The sequence below is a fragment of the Leucoraja erinacea genome, chromosome 13, assembly GCF_028641065.1.
Source record: "Leucoraja erinacea ecotype New England chromosome 13, Leri_hhj_1, whole genome shotgun sequence".
Classification (NCBI taxonomy): Eukaryota; Metazoa; Chordata; class Chondrichthyes; order Rajiformes; family Rajidae; genus Leucoraja; species Leucoraja erinaceus.
In genome coordinates this window covers 46,293,333-46,319,388 of record NC_073389.1, presented here as the reverse complement: position 1 = coordinate 46,319,388, position 26,056 = coordinate 46,293,333, and the positions used below count along the sequence as shown (strand labels likewise).

Below are 26,056 nucleotides of genomic sequence, written 5' to 3'. Positions count from 1 at the left end.
GGGACTAGGGGAGATTATGTGTTCGGCACGGACTAGAAGGGTGGAGATGGCCTGTTTCCGTGCTGTAATTGTTATATGGTTATAGATATGCCATTTATTGTCACTATACATGTACAGTGAAACTGAAAGCTGCTCGTACTCAGTGCATACATACAATTTTACACAAAAAACAAGAAACAGAAAAAAAAAACAGAAGGGAGATGGGGGGGGGGAATAGGTGCACAAATTCTACGGCGCTACATACATATATACAGATGGAAGTCCTGTTGGGCGGTGTAGTCAGTGCATGTGTGGATTTGAATTTATGGTAGATATAATTCTCGGGAAGCAGCTATTCCTGAGTCTGTTTGTCCTGGATTTGATGCACCTATAGCGCCTTCCAGAGGGCAGCAGGTCGAACAGTCCAAACGCAGGATGGGAGCTGTCTTTGGTGATCTTCTTTGCCCTGCTAAGGCAGCGGGATGTGTAGATGTCCATCAGGGAGGGGAGAGGGGCAACCAATGATCCTCTGCGCTGTCCTGGTTACCCTCTGAAGCCTCTCCCTGTCTGCCATGGTGCAGCTGCCATACCATGCTGTAATGCAGTATGTCAGCAGGCTCTCGATGGACGAGCGGTAGAAGGTCAGCAGCAGGTTAGAGTCCAGGTTGTGCTTCCTGAGGACCCTCAGGAAGTGCAGCCGCTGCTGAGCCTTCTTGATGACCGCTGTCGTGTTGTCCGTCCAGGAGATGTCAGCCGCGATATGGACGCCGAGAAACCGGAAGGTGTTGACCCTCTCCACACACTCGCCGTTAATGTGTAGGGGGACTAAGTCGGTGCTGTGCCTCCTGAAGTCGACAATGAGCTCTTTTGTTTTCCTGGTGTTCAGAGCCAGATTGTTTTCTGAGCACCAGGTTGTCAACTTCAGGACTTCCTCTCTGTAGGCTGCCTCGTCTCCCTTTGAAATAAGTCCGACCACAGTAGTGTCGTCAGCAAATTTGACGATGCGGTTGTTGTTGTGGGCCGGACTACAGTCGTAGGTGTAGAGACAGTATAAGAGGGGGCTTAGCACACAGCCCTGTGGGGAACCGGTACTCAACCTGCGAGTGGAGGAGAGGTGGGGGCCAAGTCTCACAGTCTGGGGCCGGTTTGTGAGGAAATCCTTAATCCAGGCACATGTGACAGTGGGGAGGCCGAGAGTGACCAGTTTACCAATGAGGATGTCCGGGATGATTGTGTTAAAGGCTGAACTAAAATCCACAAAGAGCATCCGGACGTAGCTCTGCCCATGCTCCAGATGGCTCAGCACAGAGTGGAGAGCTACGGTGATGGCGTCTTCTGTGGATCTGTTTTGGCGATAAGCGAATTGGTGGGGGTCGAAGTCTGGTGGTAGATAGTCCTTGATGTGCTGGAGGACCAATCTCTCGAAGCACTTCGTGATTACCGGAGTGAGGGCAACAGGACGGTAGTCATTAAGGCTGGTGATGGGAGACTTCTTCGGCACAGGGACGATTGTGGCTGATTTTAGGCAGGACGGAATAACTGCCTGGGCCAGGGAGAGATTGAAAATTCTGGTGAAGATGGCAGTGAGCTGGTGGGCGCACGCTTTGAGCACCTTACCAGGGACTCCATCTGGGCCGGTAGCCTTCTTGGGGTTCACTGCCAGGAGCACCCGTCTGACATCGTGTTCCCCGACAGTGAGTGGGGTAGTACAGGAGCCAGGTGAGGGTGGGAACAGGGCTGTAGCAGGTGAGTGCTGCTGTTGTGATGTTTCAAAGCGGGAGAAGAAGCAATTTAGCTTTTCTGCCAGCGGCGCACTCAGGTCTTCTGACTTTGTGGCACAGCCTCTGTAGTTGGTAATGTCTTGTATGCCCCGCCATACCTCCCGTGTATTATTGCTGGACAAGTGGGACTCTATGCTCCTCTTGTGATCCGCCTTGGCCTTTTTAATACCACTTTTCAGGTCGGCTCGAGCAGCCCTGTACAGAGCTCTGTCACCTGACCTGAAGGCAGCATCGCGGGCTCTGAGGAGTGTGCGGACCTGACTGGACATCCAGGGTTTCTGGTTTGGGAAAACCCGTATGTTTTTGTCTACAGTCACATTTCCGATGCAGAACTTGATATAGTCCAGCACCGATTCTGTGAGAGTTTCCAGGTCCTGGTGTTCGAATATGTCCCAGTTTGTCTGGGTAAAGCAGTCCTGTAGATTGGAGAGTGCATTTTCAGTGGTTATATGGTTATATGATATGGTTATATCATATACATCATATATCATATAGCATATGGTTATATGATAGAGGTCTTTAAAATGATGAGAGGGATAGACAGAGTTGACGTGGATAAGCTTTTTCCATTGAGAGTAGGGAAGATTCAAACAAGAGGACATGATTTGAGAATTAAGGGGCAAAATTTTAGGGGCAACATGAGGGGGAACTTCTTTACTCAGAGAGTGGTAGCTGTGTGGGATGAGCTTCCAGAGGAAGTGGTGAAGGCAGGTTCGATTTTATTATTTAAAAATAAATTGGATAGGTATATGGACGGGAAAGGAATGGAGGGTTATGGTCTGAGTTCAGGTAGATGGGACTAGGTGAGAGTAAGTGTTCGGCACGGACTAGAAGGGCCGAGATGGCCTGTTTCCGTGCTGTAATTGTTACATGGTTAGCTTCCCATTCCCCGCCCCCGTCCTTCCATCTAGCTGAGTAAATCTTGGTTTCACAGTAAACATTGATTTAGCATTTCTGATCAAAGCCACGGGGACTCAGCGTGAAAGAGCCTCTCTCACTGGGAAAGCAAAGTGCGCTGTAACTGCTCCGAGCCTGCAGGGCCTTTCATTAGTTTCGAATGGAAGCCATCTCGCAGGGGAGGCCCCTGTTCTGCTTTGATAAGCAATGCTTCCCTTCATCATGTTATACGCAGGCAAAGCTTCTAATAGCAGTGGTGCATCGCTAGTAAAAGACTCCTTCAACCATTAGTCAAATGCCATGGAATTAATTTGTCTCCTGTGCACCGTTCCTTTTTAATATTGTTGCACGTTCAGTATTTCTTTAGATTGGGGGGGGGAGAGAAATCACTGGGTAAACGGTTATGCCCTGCGCTCTAAAGTGTCTTGGCTATTTCAACAGAAACGCAAACGTTGAACATAGCGCGGTACGTCACAGAAACACGCCCTTTGGCCCACAATGCCTGTCGGACGTGACACCAAGGTATATTAATTTCTTCCGCCCGCATATGATCCATATCCATCAAAACCAGTGCATTTAATATTAATCAGGATGTTATGAGGATGTGTTACGGGGATAGACACATGTTTTGGAATAACTCAGCAGTTCATAGAAACATAGAAAATAGGTGCAGGTGTATGCCATTCGGCCCTTCGAGCCGTTCAATATGATCATGGCTGATCATCCAGAATCAGTTCCCTGTTCCTGCTTTTTCCCCATATTCCGTTAGCCCTAAGAGCACTATCTAACTCTCTCTTGAATACATCCACTGAATTGGCCTCCACTGCCTTCTGTGGCGGAGAATCCCACAGATTCACAACTCTCTGGGTGAAAAGGTTTTTCCCTCATCTCAGTCCTAAATGGCCCACCCCTTATTCTTAAACTGTGACCCCTGGTTCTGGACTCCCCCAACATCAGGAACATTTTTCCTGCAGCTAGCCTGTCCAATCTCTTAAGAATCTTATACGTTTCTATAAGATTCCCTTTCATCCTTCTAAATTCCAGTGAATACAAGCCCATTCTTTCTTTTTATGTCAGCATGCATATCTGGAGAAAAAAACGGGTGGCATTTCTGGTTGGGACTTTCTTCAGACAGAAAGTAGGCATGGGGTAAGGGGGGAAGGTGAAGAGCTGGAGGCTGGAAGAGACCAGGAACTATCAGGGCTGACAAAAAAGGACCCAAGGCAGGGCATTGCCTGCTAGTCCATTGTTGGCTAGGGAAGGTGCGGTCTCAAATATTCCACTATATTCGTTCATTAATTGAGTATGTGTGCATGTGTGTATATACACGCTGAACGTTTGTTCTCCTGTTATGTACTATGTTTACATATTCTGTTGTGCTGCAGCAAGCAAGAATTTCATCGTGCTATCTGGATCATATGACAATAAAGCACTCTTGAGTCTCCAAAGGATTCTTTACGAGGATGTTGCCAGGACTCGTGGGCCTGAGCTATAGGGAGAGGTTGGGCAGGCTGGGACTTTATTCCTTGGAGCGCAGGAGGATGAGTGGTGATCTTATTAAGGTGTGAGATCATGAGAGGAATAGTTCGGGTAAATGCACAGCATCTTTTATCCAGAGTAGGGGAATCAAGAACCTGAGGACATATGGTGAGGGGGGGGGGGGGGGGGGGGGGGGGTTGGGGGGGGGGGGGGGGGGGGGGGGTGGAAAGACTTAGATGTAGCGGTTTGGTAACACCACACCTGGAATACCGTGTACTGCTTTGATCTTGCTACCCAAGGAGTGCATACACATAAAAAATAGACACAAAATGCTGGAGTAATTCAGCGGGTCAGGCAGTGTCCCTGGAGACCATGGGTGGGCAATGTTTCAGGTTTTGACTCTTCATCAGACTGTCTTCAGTAAACACTTGTTTGGGCAGGTGAATGAATGGAAGGGAGTGGGGTGGCAGGGAGGAGCGAGTCCATTGCTTCCTCTGTACCACTGTACTATTGGGGTGGCATGGTGCCACAACTGCTGCCTTACAGCGCTGACAGCACCAGAGACCTGGGTTTGATCCTGACCACGGGTGCTGCCTGTACGGGGCGTGTACGCTCTCCCCATGACCTGCGTGGGTTTTCTCCGAGATCTTTGGTTTCCTACCACACTTCAAAGACGTACAGGTTTGCAGGTTAATTGGCTTGGTATAAATGTAAACATTGGCCCTAGCGTGTGTCAGATAGCGTTATTGTGCGGGGATCGCTGGTCGTAGCAGACCCGGTGGGCCGAAGGGCCTGTTTCCACGCTGCATCACGCAAACTAGTCTGGAGTGTTAACAGAAATTTATATCCTCATATCTCTGGAATTACCATGAGCCCGCAACCTTCAGGTAGCAACTCCATCATAGTCAACTATTGAGATTCATTGCTTTGATTTGTTTGCTGTCAAGTTTGTCCCAGGAGAAATTGTGTAGAATGGGCCGATAGTCATTGGAGTCAGGAGAATGAGATGTGGTATAATTGAAATGTGTAGCGTTATGAGAATATTGACAGACTAGTTGCTTGGAGACTCTTTCTCCAATGAGAGAATAAACTAGCGTATTGATTCAAGTTTAGTTTTGTTTCGTTTAGTTTAGAGATACAGTGCGGAAACAGGCCCTTCGGCCCACCGAGTCCGCACCGACCAGAGATCCCCACACACTAACGCTGTCCAACACACACTAAGGACAATTTACTTTTTATACCTAGTCAATTCATAATTGGGGCGGCACGGTGGCGCAGCGGTAGAGTTGCTGCCTTACGGCACCTGTAGTGCCGGAGACCTGGGTTCGATCCTGACTATGGGTGCTGTCTGTATAGAGTTTGCCCCCCTTCTCCCCCACTTCTCTCCCCTTCTCGAGTTTGTACGTTCTCCTCGTGACCTGCGTGGGTTCTTTCCGAGATCTTCAGTTTCCTCCCACACTCCAAAGATATACAGGTTTGTAGGTTAATTGGCTTGGTATAAATGTAAATTGTCCCTAATGTGTGTAGAATAGTGTTAATGCGAGGGGATCGCTGATCAGTGCAGACTCGTTGGGCCGAAGGGCCTGTTTCCGCACTGTACCTCTAAACTAAACTAAACTAAACCTACAATCATGGATAGACCCAAAAAGCTCCGCACGTCCAATGCCTTCATCATCTATTTCTCTCGTTTCCCTTATCCCTAACCAGTCTGAAGAAGGGTCACAACCCGAAACGTCACCCAATTCTCCTCCCCAGAGATGCCGCCTGTCCCGCTGAGTTATTCCAGTTTTTTATGTCCATCTTCAGTTTAAACTGGCATCTGCAGTTCCTTCTTACACAACCTATAAACCTTGACATCTTTGGAGTGTGGGAGGAAACAGAGATCTCGGAGAAAACCCACGCAGGTCACAGGGAGAATGTACAAACTCCCTACAGACAAGCTCCCGTAGTCAGGAACCTGGTGCTCTGGCACTGTAAGGCAGCAACTCTACCACTGTGCCACCATGCTGCCCTTAAGATAACACCGACACAGCTGTGATCCTTTTGGATAGTGTAAGGCTAGAAGGCCATGGCTTATTCATGCCTCTCACATGAATGTATTTAATTACTGACAACTTAGCTTTAGCCTCTGAGTTGGAAGTGGATCGAGACTTAGTCCATAAGTTCTAGGAACAGAATTAGGCCATTTGGCCCATCAAGACTACCCCATTCTCCTGCCTACTCCCCAATACCCCTAACACCTTAATGGGCCTGTCCCACTTACGCAACATTTTCGGCGACTGCCGGCACCCGTCATAGGTCGTTGCAGGTCGCCGAAAATTTCCAACATGTTGAAAATTCAGCAGCGACCAGAAAGACATGTCACGGGATGAAGCCTGTATGGTCGCGAGTAGTCGCCCGAGGAGTTGTACCTTGTTCTGGTCGCCGCTGGATTTTCAACATGTTGAAAATTTTCGGCGACCAGCTGCGACTATGATGGGTGACGGCAAGTCGCCGAAAAAAATCGCGTAAGTGGGACAGGCCCTTTACTTGTCAAGAATCAAGATTTACGGCTCACAATCAAACAGCGTGACATACCGCAAAGAGGACGCGTTTCGGTAGGAAATCAAGTATCTTTAAAGATTAATCTGAATAGAAATTACAGCAACTTCTCCCATGAAGAAGGGAGTAGCTTCTCCAAAAAGTATACGAAGAATAGAAACAAATAAAGCCAATCACTTCTACAGATGTACCATAGAAAGCCTATTGTTGAGTTGCATCAATGGCAGCTTGGCTTGGCAACAGCTCTGCCCGAGACCGCAATAAAATGCAGAGATAGACACAAAATGCTGGAGTAACTTCAGCGGGACAGGCAGCTTCTCTGGAGAGAAGGAATGGCTGACGTTTCAGCTCGAGACCTGTACCCACACCCATTCCTTCTCTCCGGAGATGCTGTCTGTCCCGCTGAGTTACTGCAGCATTTTGTATCTATCATCGGTTTAAACCGGCATTTTCTCTTCCTTCCTACCCAGAAAATGCAAAGAGGTGTAGATTTAGCCCAGTCCATCGCACAGACTAGGCTTCCCATGATTGATTCCATCTACGCTTCACGCTGCCTCGGAAAATCAGTCAACATAATCAAAGACTTGTCCCACCCTGGTCATTGCTTCTACTCCCCGCTCCCGTCTGGCAGAAGGTACAGGAGCTTGAAAGCGCGTACCACCAGACTCAGGAACGGTTTCTTCCCCTCTGTTATCAGGCCTCTGAACGGTCCTTCCATCAGCTAGGGTACTGTGAGATTCACCTCGACCCCATTGAGGACATTGGACTTTGTCTGTGTAACTGATGCACTACAATGCAGAGAGCTATCTATTCTGCACTCTGTATCTTCTCCTCCACCCTATCTGCTGTACGTGTTTTGAACTGATTGTATCTACCTCTACGTATGATATATCTGATCTTTGGTGTGCAGTATTGGTCCCCTTATTTGAGGAAGGACATTCTTGTTATTGAGGGAGTGCAGCATAGGTTCACAATGTTAATTCCCGGGATGTCGGGACTGTCATATGCTGAGAGAATGGAGCAGCTTGGCTTGTATACTCTGGCGTTTAGAAGGATGAGAGGATATCTTATTGAAACATATAAGATTATTAAGGGTTTGGACACGATAGAGGCAGGAAACATGTTCCCGATGTTGGGGGGGGGGGCAGAACCAGGGGCCACAGTTTAAGAATAAGGGGTAAGGCATTTAGAACGGAGATGAGGAAACACTTTTTCACACAGAGAGTTGTTAGTCTGTGGAATTCTCTGCCTCAGTGGGTGGTGGAGGCCGGTTCTCTGGATACTTTCAAGAGAGAGCTGGATAGGGCTCTTAAAGATAGCGGAGTTAGGGAATATGGGGAGAAGGCAGAAACGGGGTAATGATAGTGGATGATCAGCCATGATCACATTGAATGGTAGTGCTGGCTCGAAGGGCCAAATGGCCTACTCCTGCACCTATTGTCTATTGTCTATTGTTTTGATAACATGCAAAATAAAACTTTTCGCTGTATCGCGGTATGGATGACAATGATAAACCTAGGCCATCGCTGCCACTTGCAGTAGTGTAGTCCCTGAGCCAGTTTGGGAAGGGAATTCATCAGTCATTTTACACTGAAGACAACTGCCCTTATTGCAAAGATAGACACAAAATTCTGGAGTAACTCAGCGGGACAGGCAGCATCACTGGATAGAATGTAATAGGTACTATCTGGTGGTGTATGCAGCCAAATTTTATATGCTAAAATTGCCAACTGTTTCAGCTACAGAAGATAATTTCTGGTGCGGCACGGTGTCGCAGCGGAAGAGTTGCTGCCTTACAGCGCCATAGGCCCAGGTTCGATCCTGACTACGGGCGCTGTCAGTGTGGAGTCTGTACGTTCTCCCTCTGACCACATGGGTTTTCCGGATGTGCTCCGGGTTTCCTCCCACATTCCAAAGACGTACAGGTTTGTCGGTTAATTGGCTTCGGTAAAGATCGTAAATTGTCCCTGGCGTGTAGGATAGTGCTAGTGGGCGGGGATGGCTGGTCAGTGCGGACACGGTGGGCCGAAAGGCCTGTTTCCACGCTGTATCTCTAAACTAAATTAAAAAGAATGGATATAATCTTCAGCAAAGTGCTTGTGGGTACTGAGCGATCTGTGAAGTGCACAAGACACAGATATGAATGAGCTACCTGCACATCATTTTGTGCGCAGACTGCATGGAATATGCTAATCAGTAAATGGGCATTTTCTAAAAAAGCCTGTGGTTCAGAATTAAATTCCACAAACTGGGTTGAATCATTGTGAATCCAATCCCCCAGCCTGCTGGATAAGCCAGAGATTCTAAGTCCACACAACAAAGGCAGTGAGTGGGACATGCTTACGCATCCTAAATAGACTTGGTACTTCAAAGCTTTTGTCAGAGGCTCTGGCGATATCACTGTCACGGCCTGAGACGATTTTACATTGCTTCTGATTTCAGACCTACAGCTCAGGGGGTGCGAGAGATCTGTGAGCATAGTTTTCACTGCTCTCCCTCGACAACCTGATCGCAGGTACACATGTGATAGGCACACTGGAGTAACCCAGCAGGACAGGCAGCATCTCTGGATAGAAGAAATGGGTGATATTTCGGGTCAAGTCCCTTGACGTCACCCATTCCTTCGGTCCAGAGATGCAGCCTGATCCGCTGAGATACCCCAGCATTTTGTGTCTAACTTCGGTGTAAACCAGCATCTGCAGTTCCTTGGAAAGGTGACATTTCAGGTTAGAAACCTCCTCCAGACCGCAGGTACAATGCCTTCACTTCTTCAGTCATGTTCATTTCAACGCCTACTGTGACATTTAGCTCCTTTAAACTCTGACTGAGTATTTCAGAGGCACACCAAGCCCTTCTCACAAAATATGCAAAACTTGTTCATGTTTAGGACCAACATCCGACACCACCAAATCACACACACACACGCGCGCGCACATACGCAAGCACACACGCACACACACGCATGCACACATGCGCGCAGGCATTCATGCACACACACGCAGGCACACACGTGTGCACATGCATATATGCACAAAACACACATGCACGCGCACACACATGCACAAACAGATACATGCACACAAAACACACATGCACACACATGCACACAAAACACAAATGCACACACATGCACAAACAGATACATGTACGCACACACATGCGCGCACACACATTCATGCACACGTGCATATATGCACAAAACACACATGCACGCACACACACATGCACAAACAGATATATGTACCCACACACATGCGCGCGCACACACACACACATACACGCACACTTTTCACTTTTCATGCATTTCTAATCAACAGAGACACTCGGAAAATGTCCATGAATTAAATTAGAAAAAACGAAAAAAAATCTGAAATAAAAACAGAAACTGCTGGAAACGCTCAGAAGGTCAGGCAGTAATGTTTTAGACAACAGATTGACACAAAAAGCTGGAATAACTCAGTGGGACAGGCAGCGTCTCTGGATTGAAGGAAATGCCGACGTTTCGGATCAAGACCAATGTTTTAGACAATACGGCTGAACTGGGGAAAAATTATTTGTTTTTAAATGTTAGTTATATTTGAAACTACAATTGTGTTTAAAGCATAAATATGCATTGAAATAAAGTTATGATTAATAAACATCAGTGACTGCATTCAAATAAGTTTGACCTTACTAGGAATGCCAAAAATTAACTTCAAGCAGAGGTGTAATAGACCATAGACAACAGACAATAGGTGCAAGAGTAGGCCATTCGGCCCTTCGAGCCAGCACCGCCATTCAATGTGATCATGGCTGATCATCCACAATCAGTACCCTGTTCCTGCCTTCTCCCCATATCCCCTGACTCCGCTATCTTTAAGAGCTCTATCTAACTCTCTCTTGAAAGCCTCCATCAGCCACTGAGACAGAAAATTCCACAGATTCACAACTCCCTGTGTGAAAAAATGTTTCCTCATCTCCGTTCTAAATGGCTTAGCCCTTATTCTTAAACTGTGGTTCTGGACTCCCCCAACATCGGGAACGTGTTTCCTGCCTCTAGCGTGTCCAAACCCTGAATAATCTTATTCTTCTGGTCCCTTGGGTTCAGCAACTTACAGGCGTGTGACCCTCAGACTATCCTCGATCAGACTTTGCTGGCTTTACATTGCACGAAACGTTATTCCCTTAACATGTATCTAGACACCGTAAATGGCTCGATTGTAATCATGTATTGTCTTTCTGCTGACTGGATAGCACGCAACAAAAGCTTTTCACTGTCCCTCGGTACACGTGACAATAAAACACACTAAACTAAACAGAGCATCTTTGGAATCAGTAGAGCGGCGTTTCAAGTCCGGTGCATGCACATCTTAATTCCTGACTTCCATACTAATGTGTGCAGACACAGAAACCTGGAAAGTGAGGTATTCTCTTTGATGCTTGCACCATCTATAGGATGCACTGCAGTGGGCCACTTTGGCGCAGTGGCAGAGTTATAACCATATAATCATATAACAATTACAGCACAGAAACAGGCCATCTCAGCCCTACAAGTCCTTGCCGAACAACTTTTTTCCCTTAGTCCCACCTGCCTGCACTCATACCATAACCCTCCATTCCCTTCTCATCCATATGCCTATCCAATTTTTTTTAAATGATACCAATGAACCTGCCTCCACCACTTCCACTGGAAGCTCATTCCACACCGCTACCACTCTCTGAGTAAAGAAGTTCCCCCTCATATTACCCCTAAACTTCTGTCCCTTAATTCTGAAGTTATGTCCTCTTGTTTGAATCTTCCCTATTCTCAAAGGGAAAAGCTTGTCCACATCAACTCTGTCTATCCCTCTCATCATTTTAAAGACCTCTATCAAGTCCCCCCTTAACCTTCTGCGCTCCAGAGAATAAAGACCTAACTTATTCAACCTATCTCTGTAACTTAGTTGTTGAAACCCAGGCAACATTCTAGTAAATCTCCTCTGTACTCTCTCTATTTTGTTGACATCCTTCCTATAATTGGGCGACCAAAATTGTACACCATACTCCAGATTTGGTCTCACCAATGCCTTGTACAATTTTAACATTACATCCCAGCTTCTATACTCAATGCTCTGATTTATAAAGGCTAGCATACCAAAAGCTTTCTTTACCACCCTGCCACCCTAGAGTTGTTGCCTTACAGCGCCAGAGTCCCAGGTACGATCCTGACTACGGGTGCTGTCTGTACGGAGTTTGCAGTAGATGTTTCACCTGCGATCGTGTGGGTTTTTCCGGGTGCTATGGTTTCCTCCCACATTCCGAAGACGTGCAGGTTTGTCGTTTAATTGGACTCTGTAAATTGTCCCCAGTGTGTAAGATAGAACTAGTGTACGGGTGATCGCTGGTCGGCACGGACCTGGTGGGCCGAAGGGCCTGTTTCCACGCTGTATTTCTAAACTAAACTAAATACTCCTGAGACAGCACCTTACAAATCCTTGACCTCTACCGGATGGAAGGACAAAGGAGGAACTTACATGGGAACACCACAGCCTGGAATTTGTCCTCCAAGACACACATCGTATTGGCTTGGAAATATTAGGCCATTCCTTCACAGTCGTAGGGTCCAAAGCCTGGACTTCCCCACCCAATATTCCCGCCCCACTACATTCCCGCCCCATCTGCGGAAGAAACTGCGAGTCCCATGTTGAACCACTTCAAAAAAACATACGACTGGAGTGGAAGTAAGTCATCCTCAATCCTAAGGGACTTTATAAATGTCTACTTAACTTTGCTGGGAGTCAAATACAAGGAAGCAGATGGTGTTTAGTCCTGAATACCATGAAATGAGCATTTCATGACGGTGGAAACTGGGAGATCACCATATCCCAAATTCTGGGTCACCATTGTAGGACTCTGAAATGCATCTCAGTGGGGCTCTGAGATAGTCCCCTTTGTGGACACTAACCAAATAATCATGATGATGAAATGAAGTCAATCTGCTCTCTCTCTCTCTCTCTCTCTCTCCCTCTCTCTCTCTCTCTCTCTCTCTCTCCCTCTCTCTATCTCTCTCTCTCTATCTCTCTCTCTCTCTCCCTTTCTCTCTCTCTCTCTCCTCTCTTTCGCAATCTCCTTCTTGTGACAATGTTTCCAGTGAGATCCAGTACATGACACAATCAAAGTTTACAGGGGAGAAGGCAGGAGAATGGGGTTCAGAGGGAAAGGTAGATCAGCCATGAATGAATGGTGGAGTAAACTCAATGGAGCCAAATGGCCTACATCTGCTCCTACGAATTATGAACACATGAACAATGTTGCCTGTTGGCCCTCTTGTTAACTATTGCTGTTGTTCCCCCAATATCAAGTCATCCTTGGACTATAACCACCATAGGCATAAAACCGGTGCTTACTTTTGACGGTGAGGTACATGGACTTGCTGACGTCAGCTCCCACGTCGTTGCTGACCTGGCAGAGGTAGTAGCCGCAGTCTTCCTCCAGCACGTGCTTAATGAGGAGAGACCCATTCACCTGTAACTGGATACGTCCGTTCAACGTGATGGGCTGGAACTGTGGGACGCCCGCACCTGCAATAGAGAGACATGGAAACGTTTGTGTCATTGGTCTCAGCTTGTTCTTGTCCACTCCGACCCTGGCGAGACACGGGGTTACCAGGGGGACAGAGGAAATGACTTAAAGATCTTCTTACAGTCTCCTGGGAAAATAGTGAGAATGTATACCTGACCCGGAAGGGCTGTTTAGGTCCCTGTGCGGTGGTAGAAACATAGAAAATAGGTGCAGGAGTAGGACATTCAGCCCTTCGAGCCTGCACCGCCATTCACAATGATCATGGCTGATCATCCAACTCAGTATCCTGTACCTGCCTTCTCTCCATACCCCCTGATTCCTTTAGCCACTAGGGCCACATCTAACTCCCTCTTAAACATAGCCAATGAACTGGCCTCAACTACCTTCTTTGGCAGCGAATTCCAGAGATTCACCACTCTCTGTGTGAAAAATGTTTTTCTCATCTCGGTCCTAAAAGATTTCCCCTTATCCTTAAACTGTGACCCCTTGTTCTGGACTTCCCCAATATCGGGAACAATCTTCCTGCATCTAGCCTGTCCAACACCTTAAGAATTTTGTACGTTTCTATAAGAACCCCCCTCAATCTTCTAAATTCTAGTGAGTATAAGCCAAGTCTATCCAGTCTTTCTTCATATGAAAGTCCTGACATCCCAGGAATCAGTCAGGTGAACTTTCTCTGTACTCCCTCTATGGCAAGAATGTCTTTCCTCAGATTAGGAGACCAAAACTGTACGCAATACTGGTACGGGACGACTCCTTTAGCCAGAGGGTGGTGAACCTGTGGAACTTATTGCCACAGACGGCTGCAGAGACCAAGTTAATGGATATTTTTTATGGTTGAGGAAGGAACTGTAGATGCTGGTATAAACTGAAGATAGACACAAAAAGATGTAGTAACTCAGCGGGACGGGCAACATCTCTGGAGAAAAGGGATGGGTGACGTTTCGGGTTGAGACCCTTCTTCAGACTAGGTGGAAATAGTTAGATTCTTGATTAGCACGAGTGTCAGGGGTTATGGAGAGAAGGCAGGAGAATGGGATTCAGAGGGAAAGATAGATCAGCCATGATTGAATGGCGGCGTAGACTTGATGGGCCGAATGGCCTAATTCTGCTCCTTGAACTTGTGAACATGAGGTAAAGGGACAGGTATTACACCTCGACCACGGGTCTCGGGCACTGTAAGACAGAAACTCTATCGCTGCGCCACCGTCCCGTACTAATTGTACTCTCCAACCCTGAACCTCAACATTTTGCTACTAAATATTACAATATAGGTCAGCGTTTCCAACATAAGCATGAATGGGAGAGCAATCAGCTGGAGCTGACGTGAAGCCGAGATTGAAGTGTTACCTTTGGAATATTTCCACACTATGGTCGGAACGGGATATCCCTCTGCAGAACAGTTCAAGGTGACGGATTTCCCATAAATTCCATCCTGGTCACTGGGCTGCACCACAAAGCGAGGTGGAACTGAAAGAAACAAGCTTAACGTCAAACGGAAGTCCCATAGAATAGGGATTCCAACCGTGGCAAATCTGGTGTGATACAATTAAGACGTGTCACATAGCTTCATGGAGGGAAAGCATGACTGACAAACTTATTGGAGGTATTGGAACAAGCTGCCAGAGGAGGTAGTTGAGGCTGGGACTATCCCAACGTTTAAGAAACAGTTGGACAGGTACATGGATGGGAGAGGTTTGGAGGGATATGGACCAAGCGCGGGAAGGTGGGACTAGTGCAGCTGGGACATGTTGGCCAGTGTGGGCAAGTTGGGCCGAAGGGCCTGTTTCCCCACTGTATCACTCCATGACTCTATCTATGACTATCAGCCTCGGTTGAAAGAGGTCTGAAGAAGGGTCTGTAAATTTGCCTCCACTGAACAGCTCTGAGTTCTTCCAGTACTTTGATTTTTGTTCAAGATTCCAGCATTTGCAGTTTCGTGTGTATCCACATTCGAGGTTTCATAAAAAAAGGCACAAAGTGCTGGAGTAACTCAGCGGGTCAGGCAGCATCTTTGGAGAACATGGATAGGTGACGTTTCGGGTCGGGACCTTTCTTCAGACTGATTGTAGGGTAGGAGAAGAAAGATGGACAAGGGGAGAGGCAGGACAAATAGGTCAACAACATCGGCAAAGGTAGGGTTTTTTTTGATAAGTAGATGGTTGGAACAAAGGCCAGAGATAGGAACAGAAGGTGCGAGATAGGTTTGAGATGTGGATTGTGAAGCCAGAGGGAGGAAAGTAACTGGGCGGGGGGGGAAAGAGTGGATGTAGGTGCATTGGTGGGGAGGAATAGGCGTTGACTACAATGCAAATGACGATGCAGAGGTGAGTACATTTAGAACAATTGCATGGAGATTATCCTTTGCAACAATAGTTGAATTTCTCTTCCAAATGTTTGGGCTTTAAAATTGTGACTCGGATGAGACGTAATTTAATTAGCTCGGCAGTTTCAGCAATCACAGAAGTGACGCTAGCAATCCTGAATTCTGGTCCTCATAATCTTGTTAACATCAGCTCCATTTGCCAGCTTGTCCTGCTTTAACTTCATGAAGCTTATAACTGGTCCTTTTTCATCCTTTATCCAGCTGGAACTCTATACTTAATCAGGAATCCGAGATCTAACAACAACCTAAACAAGTTTGGAAATTACCAAAAGATGTGGAAATAAAGCTTTGTTCACAACTCTTCAGCAGATAAAAAAAAAAGCTTGGTCGAAAGGAACTGCAGATGTTGGTTTACACCGAATAGACACACAAAATGCTGGAGTAACTCAGTGGGCTAAGGGGCATCTCTGGAGAAAAGGAATAGCAGACGTTTCAGGTCGAGATCTTTCTTCATACCCTTGTGCTCCTGTCTCTAAGGACAGTCACGTTGGCACGGACCTTACTGACATCAGCTTCTCATTATGACTGATGCTACAATGAAGAAGAACCTTGACCGGAAATGTCACCTTCTCCAGAGATGCTGACTGACCTGCTGAGTAACTCCGCACTTTGTGTCATTTTGCGCATTAACCAGCATTTGCTGTTCTTTTATTTCTCCTACAATAGCTTGGCTGTGTTCACTTCTTCGACATTATCATGGAGTTGATTTTTGCATTCGATAATATTAGGAACTCCCTTTCATGAGCCTGTACACATAGTCAGGATCGAACCCGGGTCTCTGGCACTGTAAGGCAGTAACTCTACCGCTGCGCAACTGTGCCGCCTTTAAATCTTAGTTTAGATACAGCACAGAAACAGGCTCTTTGGCCCACCGAGTCCGTGTCGAACAGTGATCCCCGTACACTAAAACGATCCTACACACTAGGGACAATTTACAATTTTACCAAAGCCAATTGACCTACAAACCAGTATGTTTTTGATGCGTGAGAGGAAACCGGAGCTCCCGGAGAAAACCCACGAAGGTCACGGGCAGAATGTACAAACTCTGTACAGACAGCACCCAAAGTCAGGTTCGAATCTGGGTCTCTGGCGCTGTAAGGCAACAACTCTACCGCTGCGTCACCGTGCCGCCTCTAAATCAGTGTGGGCTGACTAATTGGTGACCTTACGAAATAGGCCTCTCAATGCCGTCCACTGCAGGAGTGCCAACCACACATGGCTGCCCCAGTGCACATTGGAAAGTGGGCAGTATCAAAGCCGCAGAATTGCACATCACCTCTGACGATCAGCTCGCTCTGGTGCTCCACTGCTGCTGCATCGTTGCTGGCAATGCAAGTGTAGTTCCCGTTATGCATGAGCGAGAGGTTGGAGATCCTCAGGGAGCTGGTGAAGTCGATCTTATCAATGGTGACTCCAAGGCTGGCTGGAATCAGGCGGCCATCCTTTTGCCATGTAATCCTGATCGGCAGATCGCCCGAGATGACAACGCATGGAACAAACACACGCTGCCCGATGGAGAATCTTGGAAATTCGAAAGGCTGAATATAAGGTGGGACTGACAAAAATAAACTTGTTAATGGATTATTCAATGAACCCATGTCCAACATGATAACATTTTCCCATTATTCCTTATCAGATTCAACATTACCGAGCAAAATTCAGCAACTGCAAAGAATTACGATCTAAGTTTGCATGTCATTGTTAGTTATGTCTTGGATGTCACTGAAGAGACACTCAATAGAATCTCGAGAGAAAACTGTCAGAAGGAGTGCTTGCAGGATTTAGGTTTGTCAGTAACTTGCTGTGGGACTAAGCCCAGAACTTGCTGTGGGACTAAGCCCAGACCATCACACAAACCAACCTCCCTCCCTCCCTCCCTCCCTCCCATTGATGCCATTTAGACCTCACGCCACCTCGGCAAGGCCACCAGCAGAATCAAGGACAAGTCGCACCCCGGCCACTCCTTTCTCCTCCCCGCTCCCATTGGAAGGAAAGGGATTAACTGAATGGGCAGGAAGTTGGCTGACGGAATAAAACGAGGGAAAATAAGATGGTTTAGATCACTTTAGAAGAAATAGTGGAAAAGAAAATTGTTAGTTGAGTTAAGTGAGACTACAAAATGCTCCATTACAGCGGGACCTGGGGATTTTCACACATGTGATGAAAGGGATTGTCATGGAGGTGTAGCGTGTAAATCAAAAAGCAAATGGAATATTGGACTGCACTGCCAGAGGTAAGCAATACAAAAAAAACATACCCACCACCATATTACAAAATCACCAAATTATTCAGACACTGAATTCCAAACAACTGTGTTACAAATATACTAATAACTACTATACAACCCTGGCAAAGGGGCAAGCATCTGGCTCGGGCAAAGCCCTCTTCCACCAGGCGCTGTGACTCATGGATGGCCAGCTTGGCCAGGCCTAGGAACAACCCAACCAGGACAACATCAGCACTGCCCACTCTCCAGAAGGTGTCACTGCGGCACCTTCGGTTGTGAATCTCCTCATGCACGGTGTCTTTGAGTGAGCCCCCCCTCCTCCCCCGGCCTTACCTTTGACAGCGACATGGACACTTTGGCTGGTGGACAGCTGTGGCTGGACCAGGACGTTGCAGATGTACTCCCCCTCATCCGTGTCCTTCTGCACGTCGGAGAGCTTCAAGGTTCCGTTGTTCCCGAATGCCACCTGGCGGTGGTTGAAAGGCAGGAGGTTGGAGTTCTTGTACCACTTGATCGAGTAGTAAGGGTATCCGATCACCCGGCAGTGGATATAGGTGTCACGGCCTGCAATGGCCGTGATGTTTTTCATGGAGCGGATGCTGGCAGGTCCTACCAGAAAACAAAAATAAAACAAAAAAAATAGGAACAATGGAAACTGTAAAAGAGAGAATGGAATCTTAAAGAAATATAACTAAAATAACATTCATAAAAAAGATTGTTTAACTTGCATTGGTTTCATTACAGTACTGTAAGAATCTATAGCCTACGCTTCCTTCAATGTGTTAAAGGTACATTTTCAACACTTTTACTGTAAAAGTTATATTTAAATAAAACAACCCAATGTGAATCCAATGGGTTTATTTGGAAAAATATATTTTTATATATATATATATATTTTTTTTAAATTTTATTTTATTATATTTAAATATATATTTTTTTAATTATCTGGGTGCCATTTAATACTCAACACACTGAGAGCATACCAGTCCCTACTGGCAGCAAGACTACTCCAAAATGGTTACACACACACACACACACACAGGAGAGAACTATATACAAAACATCGCCCTTTGTCCTGTGCAGCGCCACCTGCTGCCCGGGAGCCCTGCTACCAAACATCACAATCAGGGGTTTTTGAATAATCATGGACAGTTGCCTTGGAAAATTGCCGACATAATCAAATACTTGTTCCACCCAGGTCATTCCTTCCACACCCTGCGGCCACGGTGACGCAGCGGTAGAGTTGCTGCCTTACAGCGCTTGCAGCGCCGGAGACCCGGGTTCGATGCTGACTATGGGTGCTGTCTGTACGGAGTTTGTACGTTCTCCCCGTGACCATGTGGGCTTTCTCCGAGATCTTCGGTTTCCACCCACACTCCAAAGACATACAGGTATGTATTTTAATTGTCCCCAGTGTGAGTAGGATAGTGTTAATGTGCGGGGATCGCTGGTCAGTGAGGACTCAGTGGGCCGAAGGGCCTGTTTCCGTGCTGTATCTCTAAACTAAACTAAACTAAACTAAACCCTGCTCCTGTTGGACAGAAGATACAGAAGCTTGATAGTGCACACCACCAGACTCAGACATCAATTTTTCTCTGTTACCAGACTTGTGAATAGTTCACAGGTCATAGGAACAGAATTAGGTCATCCAGCCCATCGAATCCCACTCTGCAATTCAAACATGTCTTTCCCGCTCAGCCCCATTCTCCTGCCTTCTCCCATTAACCTATGACACACTTGCTAATCAAGAACCTGGCGATCTCCGCTTAAAAAATACCCAATGACTTTTCCTGCACAGCCGTCTGTGGCAATGAATTCCACAGATTCTGGTTAAAGAAATCCCTCCTCGTCTCCTTTCTGACGGGGAGTAATTTTATTCTGAGATTGTGCACTCTGGTCCTAGACTATCCCACTAGTTGAAACATCCTCTCCACATTCACTCTATCCAGCCTTTCACTATTCTGTAAGTTTCAATGAGGTCCCCTTGGTCCAAAAGAGGTCTTTCCTTAAGCTAGGGTCCTGGCTGATTCACCTCTACCCCCATTACAGACATTGGGCTTCAGCTATGGAACTAATGCACAACAACGCTCAGAACTATACTCTGCACTCTGGATCTTCTCTGCTCTGCCTATTGTACTTGAGTTTTTCATGGAGTCATGGAGTTATAGAGTCATACACCGTGGAACCAGGCCCTTCGGTTCAACTTGCCCACACCGGCCAACATGTCTTATGTACACTAGCCCCACCTGCCTGCGTTTGACTCACATCCCTCTAAACCTGTCCTATTCATGTACCTGCCTAACTGTTTCTTGAATGTCGGGGCAGTCCCTGCCTCAGCTACCTCCTCTGGCAGCTCGTTCCACATACCCACCACCCATTGTGGGAAAAAGTTACCCCTCACATTCCTATTAAATCTTTTCCCCTTCCCCTCCCCTAAGATTAAGTTACATTTATGTTCAGTATTATCTGATCCAATTAGATAGCATGCCAAACAAAACTTTGCCCAGTACATATTACGTGTGACAATAATAAACCTAAACTAGTGAAGAAAGCCCCAGCTATCTACTGCCTGCTGTACCAACATACAAAATGTGCACAAAGTTGATGACCCCAGTATCTCCCTGTGACCCACAGGCAGTGATTGAGAGGAGCACGCACAGGTATCTCCTTTACTCTGCCACAACAGGTGATGCAAACATAATGGATGCAGTAACATGCTGGTGCATTGTTATATCAGTAGACAGCTCCATCCGGTCCCATGGCAGCCAGAATTGATAGTGGGCATTTTAACTGGCAAACACAAAGCAAATGCAACTTCAAAATGGAGCTCAATTACAATTCTACTTGAGCCCATGAAGCCTCATTAATTTTCTTTAGGTAACAGTGGTGCAGCGGTGGAGTTGCTGCCTTACAGCGCCAGAGACCCAGGTTCGATCCTGACTACGGGTGCTGTCTGTACGTTTTCCCCTTGACCGCGTGGGTTTTCCCCGGGTGCTCCGGTTTCCTCCCAAACTTCAAAGACGTGCAGGTTTGTAGGTTAATTGGCTTTGGTTAAAAAAAATTGTTAATTGTCCCTAGTATGTAGTGTGTGCGGCATGAACTCGTTGGGCCGAAGGGCCTGTTACCGGGCTGAATCCCTAAACTAAACTAAACTAAATCATTCCTGTGACAACATTGCCTTTATACTACTGCCCTGGATGCTCAGAAACGGGGATATATTATGTGGTGGCGCCTCTGCTTGCATGAAGGAGCTGGAGGTTCTGGTGTTTGTGGACAGTAAAGTGTTCAGAACTTTGGAGGCAGAAGCATTGTTGTTCAGCCATCACAAGACAAAAGAAATTAAGAAATTAATACGATTAAAAAATTGTAACAGTGCAAAAGAGAAAAGCACATAAAGTCAGTTATAGAGCCATACAGCATGGAAACAGGCCCTTCGCCCGAACGTGCCCACACCGACCTCCAACATGTTAGGTAAATAATACTTATTTATAATTCTTATTTATATCTCTCCCCATCCTCCCCCACCCAAGTCGCACCAGTTTCTTGTTCCCACCTAGCAAACAGCTAACAATGGCCTGTTTCCTTTATCATCATTACTTTTTTGCATATATTTCATTCATTTGTTCTATATCTCCCTACATCACTGTTTATATCTCTCGTTTTTCCTTTCCCCTGACATGTCTGAAGAAGGGTATCGACCCAAAATGTTGCGCATTCCTTCTCTCCAGAGATGCTGCCTGACCTGCTGAGTTATCCACCGTTCTGTGTCTATCTTTGTTTTAAATCAGCATCTGCAGTTCCTTCCTACACATATAAATAGTACAGTTTGGCTGATGGCTGATTGATTTGCAGAAGTCGTCAGACCTTGGAATGTACCTGGACAGTAAACTGGACTGGTCCAGGAACGCTGAGGACCTGTACAAGAAGGGACAGAGCCGGCTGTACTTTTTGAGAAGACTCCGCTCCTTCAAAGTCTGCAGTAAGATGCTGCAGATGTTTTACCAATCGGTGGGAACTGGTGCCATCTTCTTCACTGTTGTGTGCTGGGGCAGCAGGGATAAGGCTGCAGACGTCAATAGGATTAACAAATTTATCAGGAAGGCTGGCTCTGTCCTGGGGGTGGAGTTGGATTATTGGAGGGGAGGATGCTCCTCAAACTGCGGAGCATGTTGTACAATACAGCTCACCTCCTCCATGACACACTGGTTAACCTGAGGAGTACCTTCAGCAACAGACTTCAGCAGGACAGAACGCCACAGGAGATCCTTCTTTCCTGTGGCAATCAAACTGTACAACTACTCCCCCTTCTGTCGTGGGATAGACTGACTCCCCCCTTTCCCCCTCCCTCTCCAATCTTTGCACATCCCCAATCCTTTCCACTCATCACTTTAAGTTCCGGTTTTATGGATCTTGTATTTTATGACTGTTGGCAGATTAATTTCCCTCTGGATAAATAAAGTTCTATCGTATCGAATCATATTAATGTGTTGCCCGCATGGAATTGATTTGGCTTGAAGAGTAACGTCATGAGATCCAATTGGTATCACACCAGGGAAGTCCAAAGCACCAACAGAGGTAAAACATGGCTTGACTGAAGATCACTTGATGAAGACAATTGCAGGACAACAGAGATGTGCGCCTAGACTAGAGAAGGCTGATAATTCGCACGCTGTGACATCATGTGAATGCAACCTACAAAACGCAAGGCCTTTACATGGTGTCCAAAATCATTCCTCTGATAATCTAAAAACAAAGGAAGTCATAACCGACAGCAAGCAACAAGATATATAACTCAGTTGGCAGGAGAGAGTGGAAGGAGATAAAATAAATGGGTAAACAGCAAGGACATCAATTTATCTGTAAAATAAACAGCAACAAAAAGAGGACAATTTTTTTGGAAAAAAATCAGAAACAGAACTTAATAATGCATGGAATACACAATCCTAATGAAATGAACTATGTGTTCTGAGGAGCTAATTTGACAAGCACCTCTTACGTTTATTCGAGCCTGATACATGGCGACTCCGGCAGAGTTATTGGCCGCACACCGATAGACTCCGCCGTCGCGGACCTGAGTGTTGGTGACGTTGAGGTGGCTGACCACGTTGCCCTCCTTGGTGATGTACTGGCTGAGGCGGTGGTTTCCGTCTCTGGAGACGGCATCGTCGTCCAGGGTCCAGGTGATGGTGGGGGAGGGAGTGCCCTTCACGTTGCACATCAGCGAGATGGGCTCGTTGGGATTCACAACCTTCTCACTGAAGGACGAGATCACCTTGGGCGTTCCGTCTGCAAGCACAATGGAGGAAAGGGATATCATATTAGGGCGGCACGGTGGCGCAGTGGTAGCGTTGCAGCCTTACAGCACCAGAGGCCACGGGTTCGAACCCGGCCACGGGTGCATGGCTGTATGGAGTTTGTACGTTCTGTGACCTGCGTGGGTTTTCTCCGAGATCTTCGGTATCCTCTCACACTCCAAAGACGTGCAGGTTTGTAGGTTAGTTGGCTTGGTATAATTGTAAAATTGTCCCTAGTGTGTGCAGGGTAGTGTTGATGTGCGGGGGATCGCTGGTCGGTGCGGGACCGGTGGGCCAACGGGCCTGTTTCTGCGCTGTATCTCTAAACTAAATTAGATCCTGTGAATAATCCCTCCACAAATCCTAATCTGCTGGGTCAAAGCACTGCACCTTGGGGCTCTCTCCAGTACGTTAGACTTTAGAGATACAGCGCGGAAACAGGGCCTTCAGCCCACCGAGTCTATGCTGACCAGCGGGGACAGTGGGGACAACTCACTAAAGCCAATTAACCTACAAACCTGTAAGTCTTTGGAGTGCAAGAGGAATAGATTGTGTAAGCGCACAGTCTTTTGGCCTGAATAAGGGAATTGAGAACCAGAGGACACAGGTTTAAGGTGAAGGGGGAATGATTTACCAGGAACTGAGGGGTAACTTTTTTACACAAAGGGTGGTGGGTGTGTGGAATGAGCTGCCGGAGGAGGTAATTATATTGCATGTACCTTAGTCCTTCACTAAGTCTTTATTAAGACACTACATCCACACGTCCCAGCACTAACCACAACTGGTCTACACACGTACTGGAACCTACAGGGGGAGGGTGCATGCAGATACTACAGTTATACTACATAAGGTGGGAGTGTCAATATGGTAATGAGGTAACTACATATTTGGTTTCATGCATAACCATCTACAAGAAGCATTTAGATAGGTACATGGATAGGACAGGTTTCGAGGGAAACGGGCCAAAGGCAAGCTGGTGGGGCTAATGTAAATGGGGCATGTTGGTCGGTGTGTGCAAGTTGACCTGAAGGGCCTGTTTCCACACTGTATCAATCTATGTGGGAGGAAACAGGATCACCACGAGAAAATCCAAACAAGCACAGAAAGAATGTATGAAGATATCAGCCGTAGTCAGGATCGAACCCGAGTCTCTGGCGCTGTAAGGCAGCAATTTTACAGTTGCGCCACTGTGCTGCCCCAAGGCGTAGCTTTAGGTGTAGTTTTTTTACTGAGGTACAGTCATTGCATGCTATCCAAACATACACACAATCAAGACAAACGCATGTATATTACATGGAACAGAAACAGAGTGCAGAATTTAGAAGGATGAGAGGATATCTTATAGAAACGTATACAATTATAAAAGGACTGGACAATCTAGATGCAGGAAAAATGTTCCCAATGATGGGTGAGTCCAGAACCAGGGGCCACAGTCTAAGAATAAAGGGGAGGCCATTTAAAACTGAGATGAGAAAAAACGTTTTCACCCAGAGAGTTGTGAATTTGTGGAATTCTCTGCCACAGAAGGCAGTAGAGGCCAATTCACTGGATGAATTTAAAAGAGAGTTAGATAGAGCTCCAGGGGCTAGTGGAGACAAGGGATATGGAGACAAGGCGAGCACAGGTTATTAATTGTGGATGATCAGTCATGATCACAATGTGTTGTTGGCTCGAAGGGCCAAATAGCCTCCTCCTGCACCCATTTTCTATGTTTCTTTTTGCAGGCAGAAAAATAGATTTAAAAGAGGTGGGCAATACTATCGGATGATACTAGATGTTCCTCTGGGACCAGCACGCAAAGATTAACCATGCCCCATCGCCATCTTCCACGATGTGACATTATGTTACTGACAAAAGAAAGAGGCATCAATTTTACCACCAGATGCAAGTGTGATGGTAGTGCCCTATGCGACTTGCATTTCCGTTGACTGAACATGGAAATAAAACCATTGCCACTGAGCCTGACAAGTAGCTGGATGTGATAATGGTGTTTATGAGACTTTTGCAAGACATGATGGTGCTGTTTAATTAGTTTAGTTTAGTGTTACAGCACAAAAATAGGCCCTTTGGCCCACTAAGTCCTCGCTGACCAGTGATCCCCGCACACTAACGCCACCCTACACAAACTGGGGACAATTTACAATTAGACCAAGCCAATCAGCCTACAAACATGTATGTCATTGGAGTGTGGGAGGAAACGGGAGCTCCTGAAGGAAACCCAAACTATATAATCGTATGTATCATATACACAGTAGATCATTACTCATTCTTCCAAACACCATAGTCCAATCAACCTGTCATCCAAGGAAGCTATTTGATTGCATACAGGTAAGTATTATCCTTGATGGATTGATTAATTGATTGAAAGATACAGTCTGGAAAGGGGCCCTTCGGCCCATTGTGTCCATGCCAACCATCATTCACCTATTCACTCCACCTTTACTCGCACTCTCTGCACACTCGGGTCACTTTACAAAGGCCAAATAACCTACAAATCAGCATGTCTTTGGGATGTGGGAGGAAACCAGATCACCCAGAGGAAACCCACATGGTCACAAAGAGAACGTGAAAACTCTACACAGCCAGTACCCGAGATCAGGATCGAACCTGGGTCTCTGGCGCTGTGAGGTATGGAGACAGAACTGTACCTAATTTTCCAGATTTGGTCTAAACTAAGCCATCTACAATCACAGAAAGACTTCTTTGTTGTCATACTCCTTCTGCTTGGTGACAAGGTCAGACCTACAATGTTTAATAGTGAACAATGGTGCTTTATTGCCACGTGTGCACCAGACAGTGAAATACTGTTTGCATTAATCACTTATGCACGAGTCGCCATATTTTGGCGCCATTTACAATAAGCCCAAAGTCCCAGTCCACGCACTTGATGTACTGGAGCGGCCCTCTCCTCTCCTCATTGATACATCAACTA

General features: G+C 46.5%; 1 protein-coding gene across 1 annotated transcript in view; it reads right to left on the bottom strand.

Moving 5' to 3' along the window:
- Positions 1-26,056, bottom strand: part of LOC129702994 (cell adhesion molecule DSCAM) — a 207,478-nt gene that overhangs the window by 168,085 nt on the left and 13,337 nt on the right. The window contains exons 3-7 of the mRNA XM_055645130.1: positions 22,820-23,116; positions 18,164-18,439; positions 16,880-17,158; positions 14,568-14,687; positions 13,043-13,216 (exon numbers count right to left, since the gene is read on the bottom strand). Coding sequence (XP_055501105.1) covers positions 13,043-13,216; positions 14,568-14,687; positions 16,880-17,158; positions 18,164-18,439; positions 22,820-23,116 — 1,146 coding nt within the window. The remainder of the gene's footprint in view (positions 1-13,042; positions 13,217-14,567; positions 14,688-16,879; positions 17,159-18,163; positions 18,440-22,819; positions 23,117-26,056) is intronic.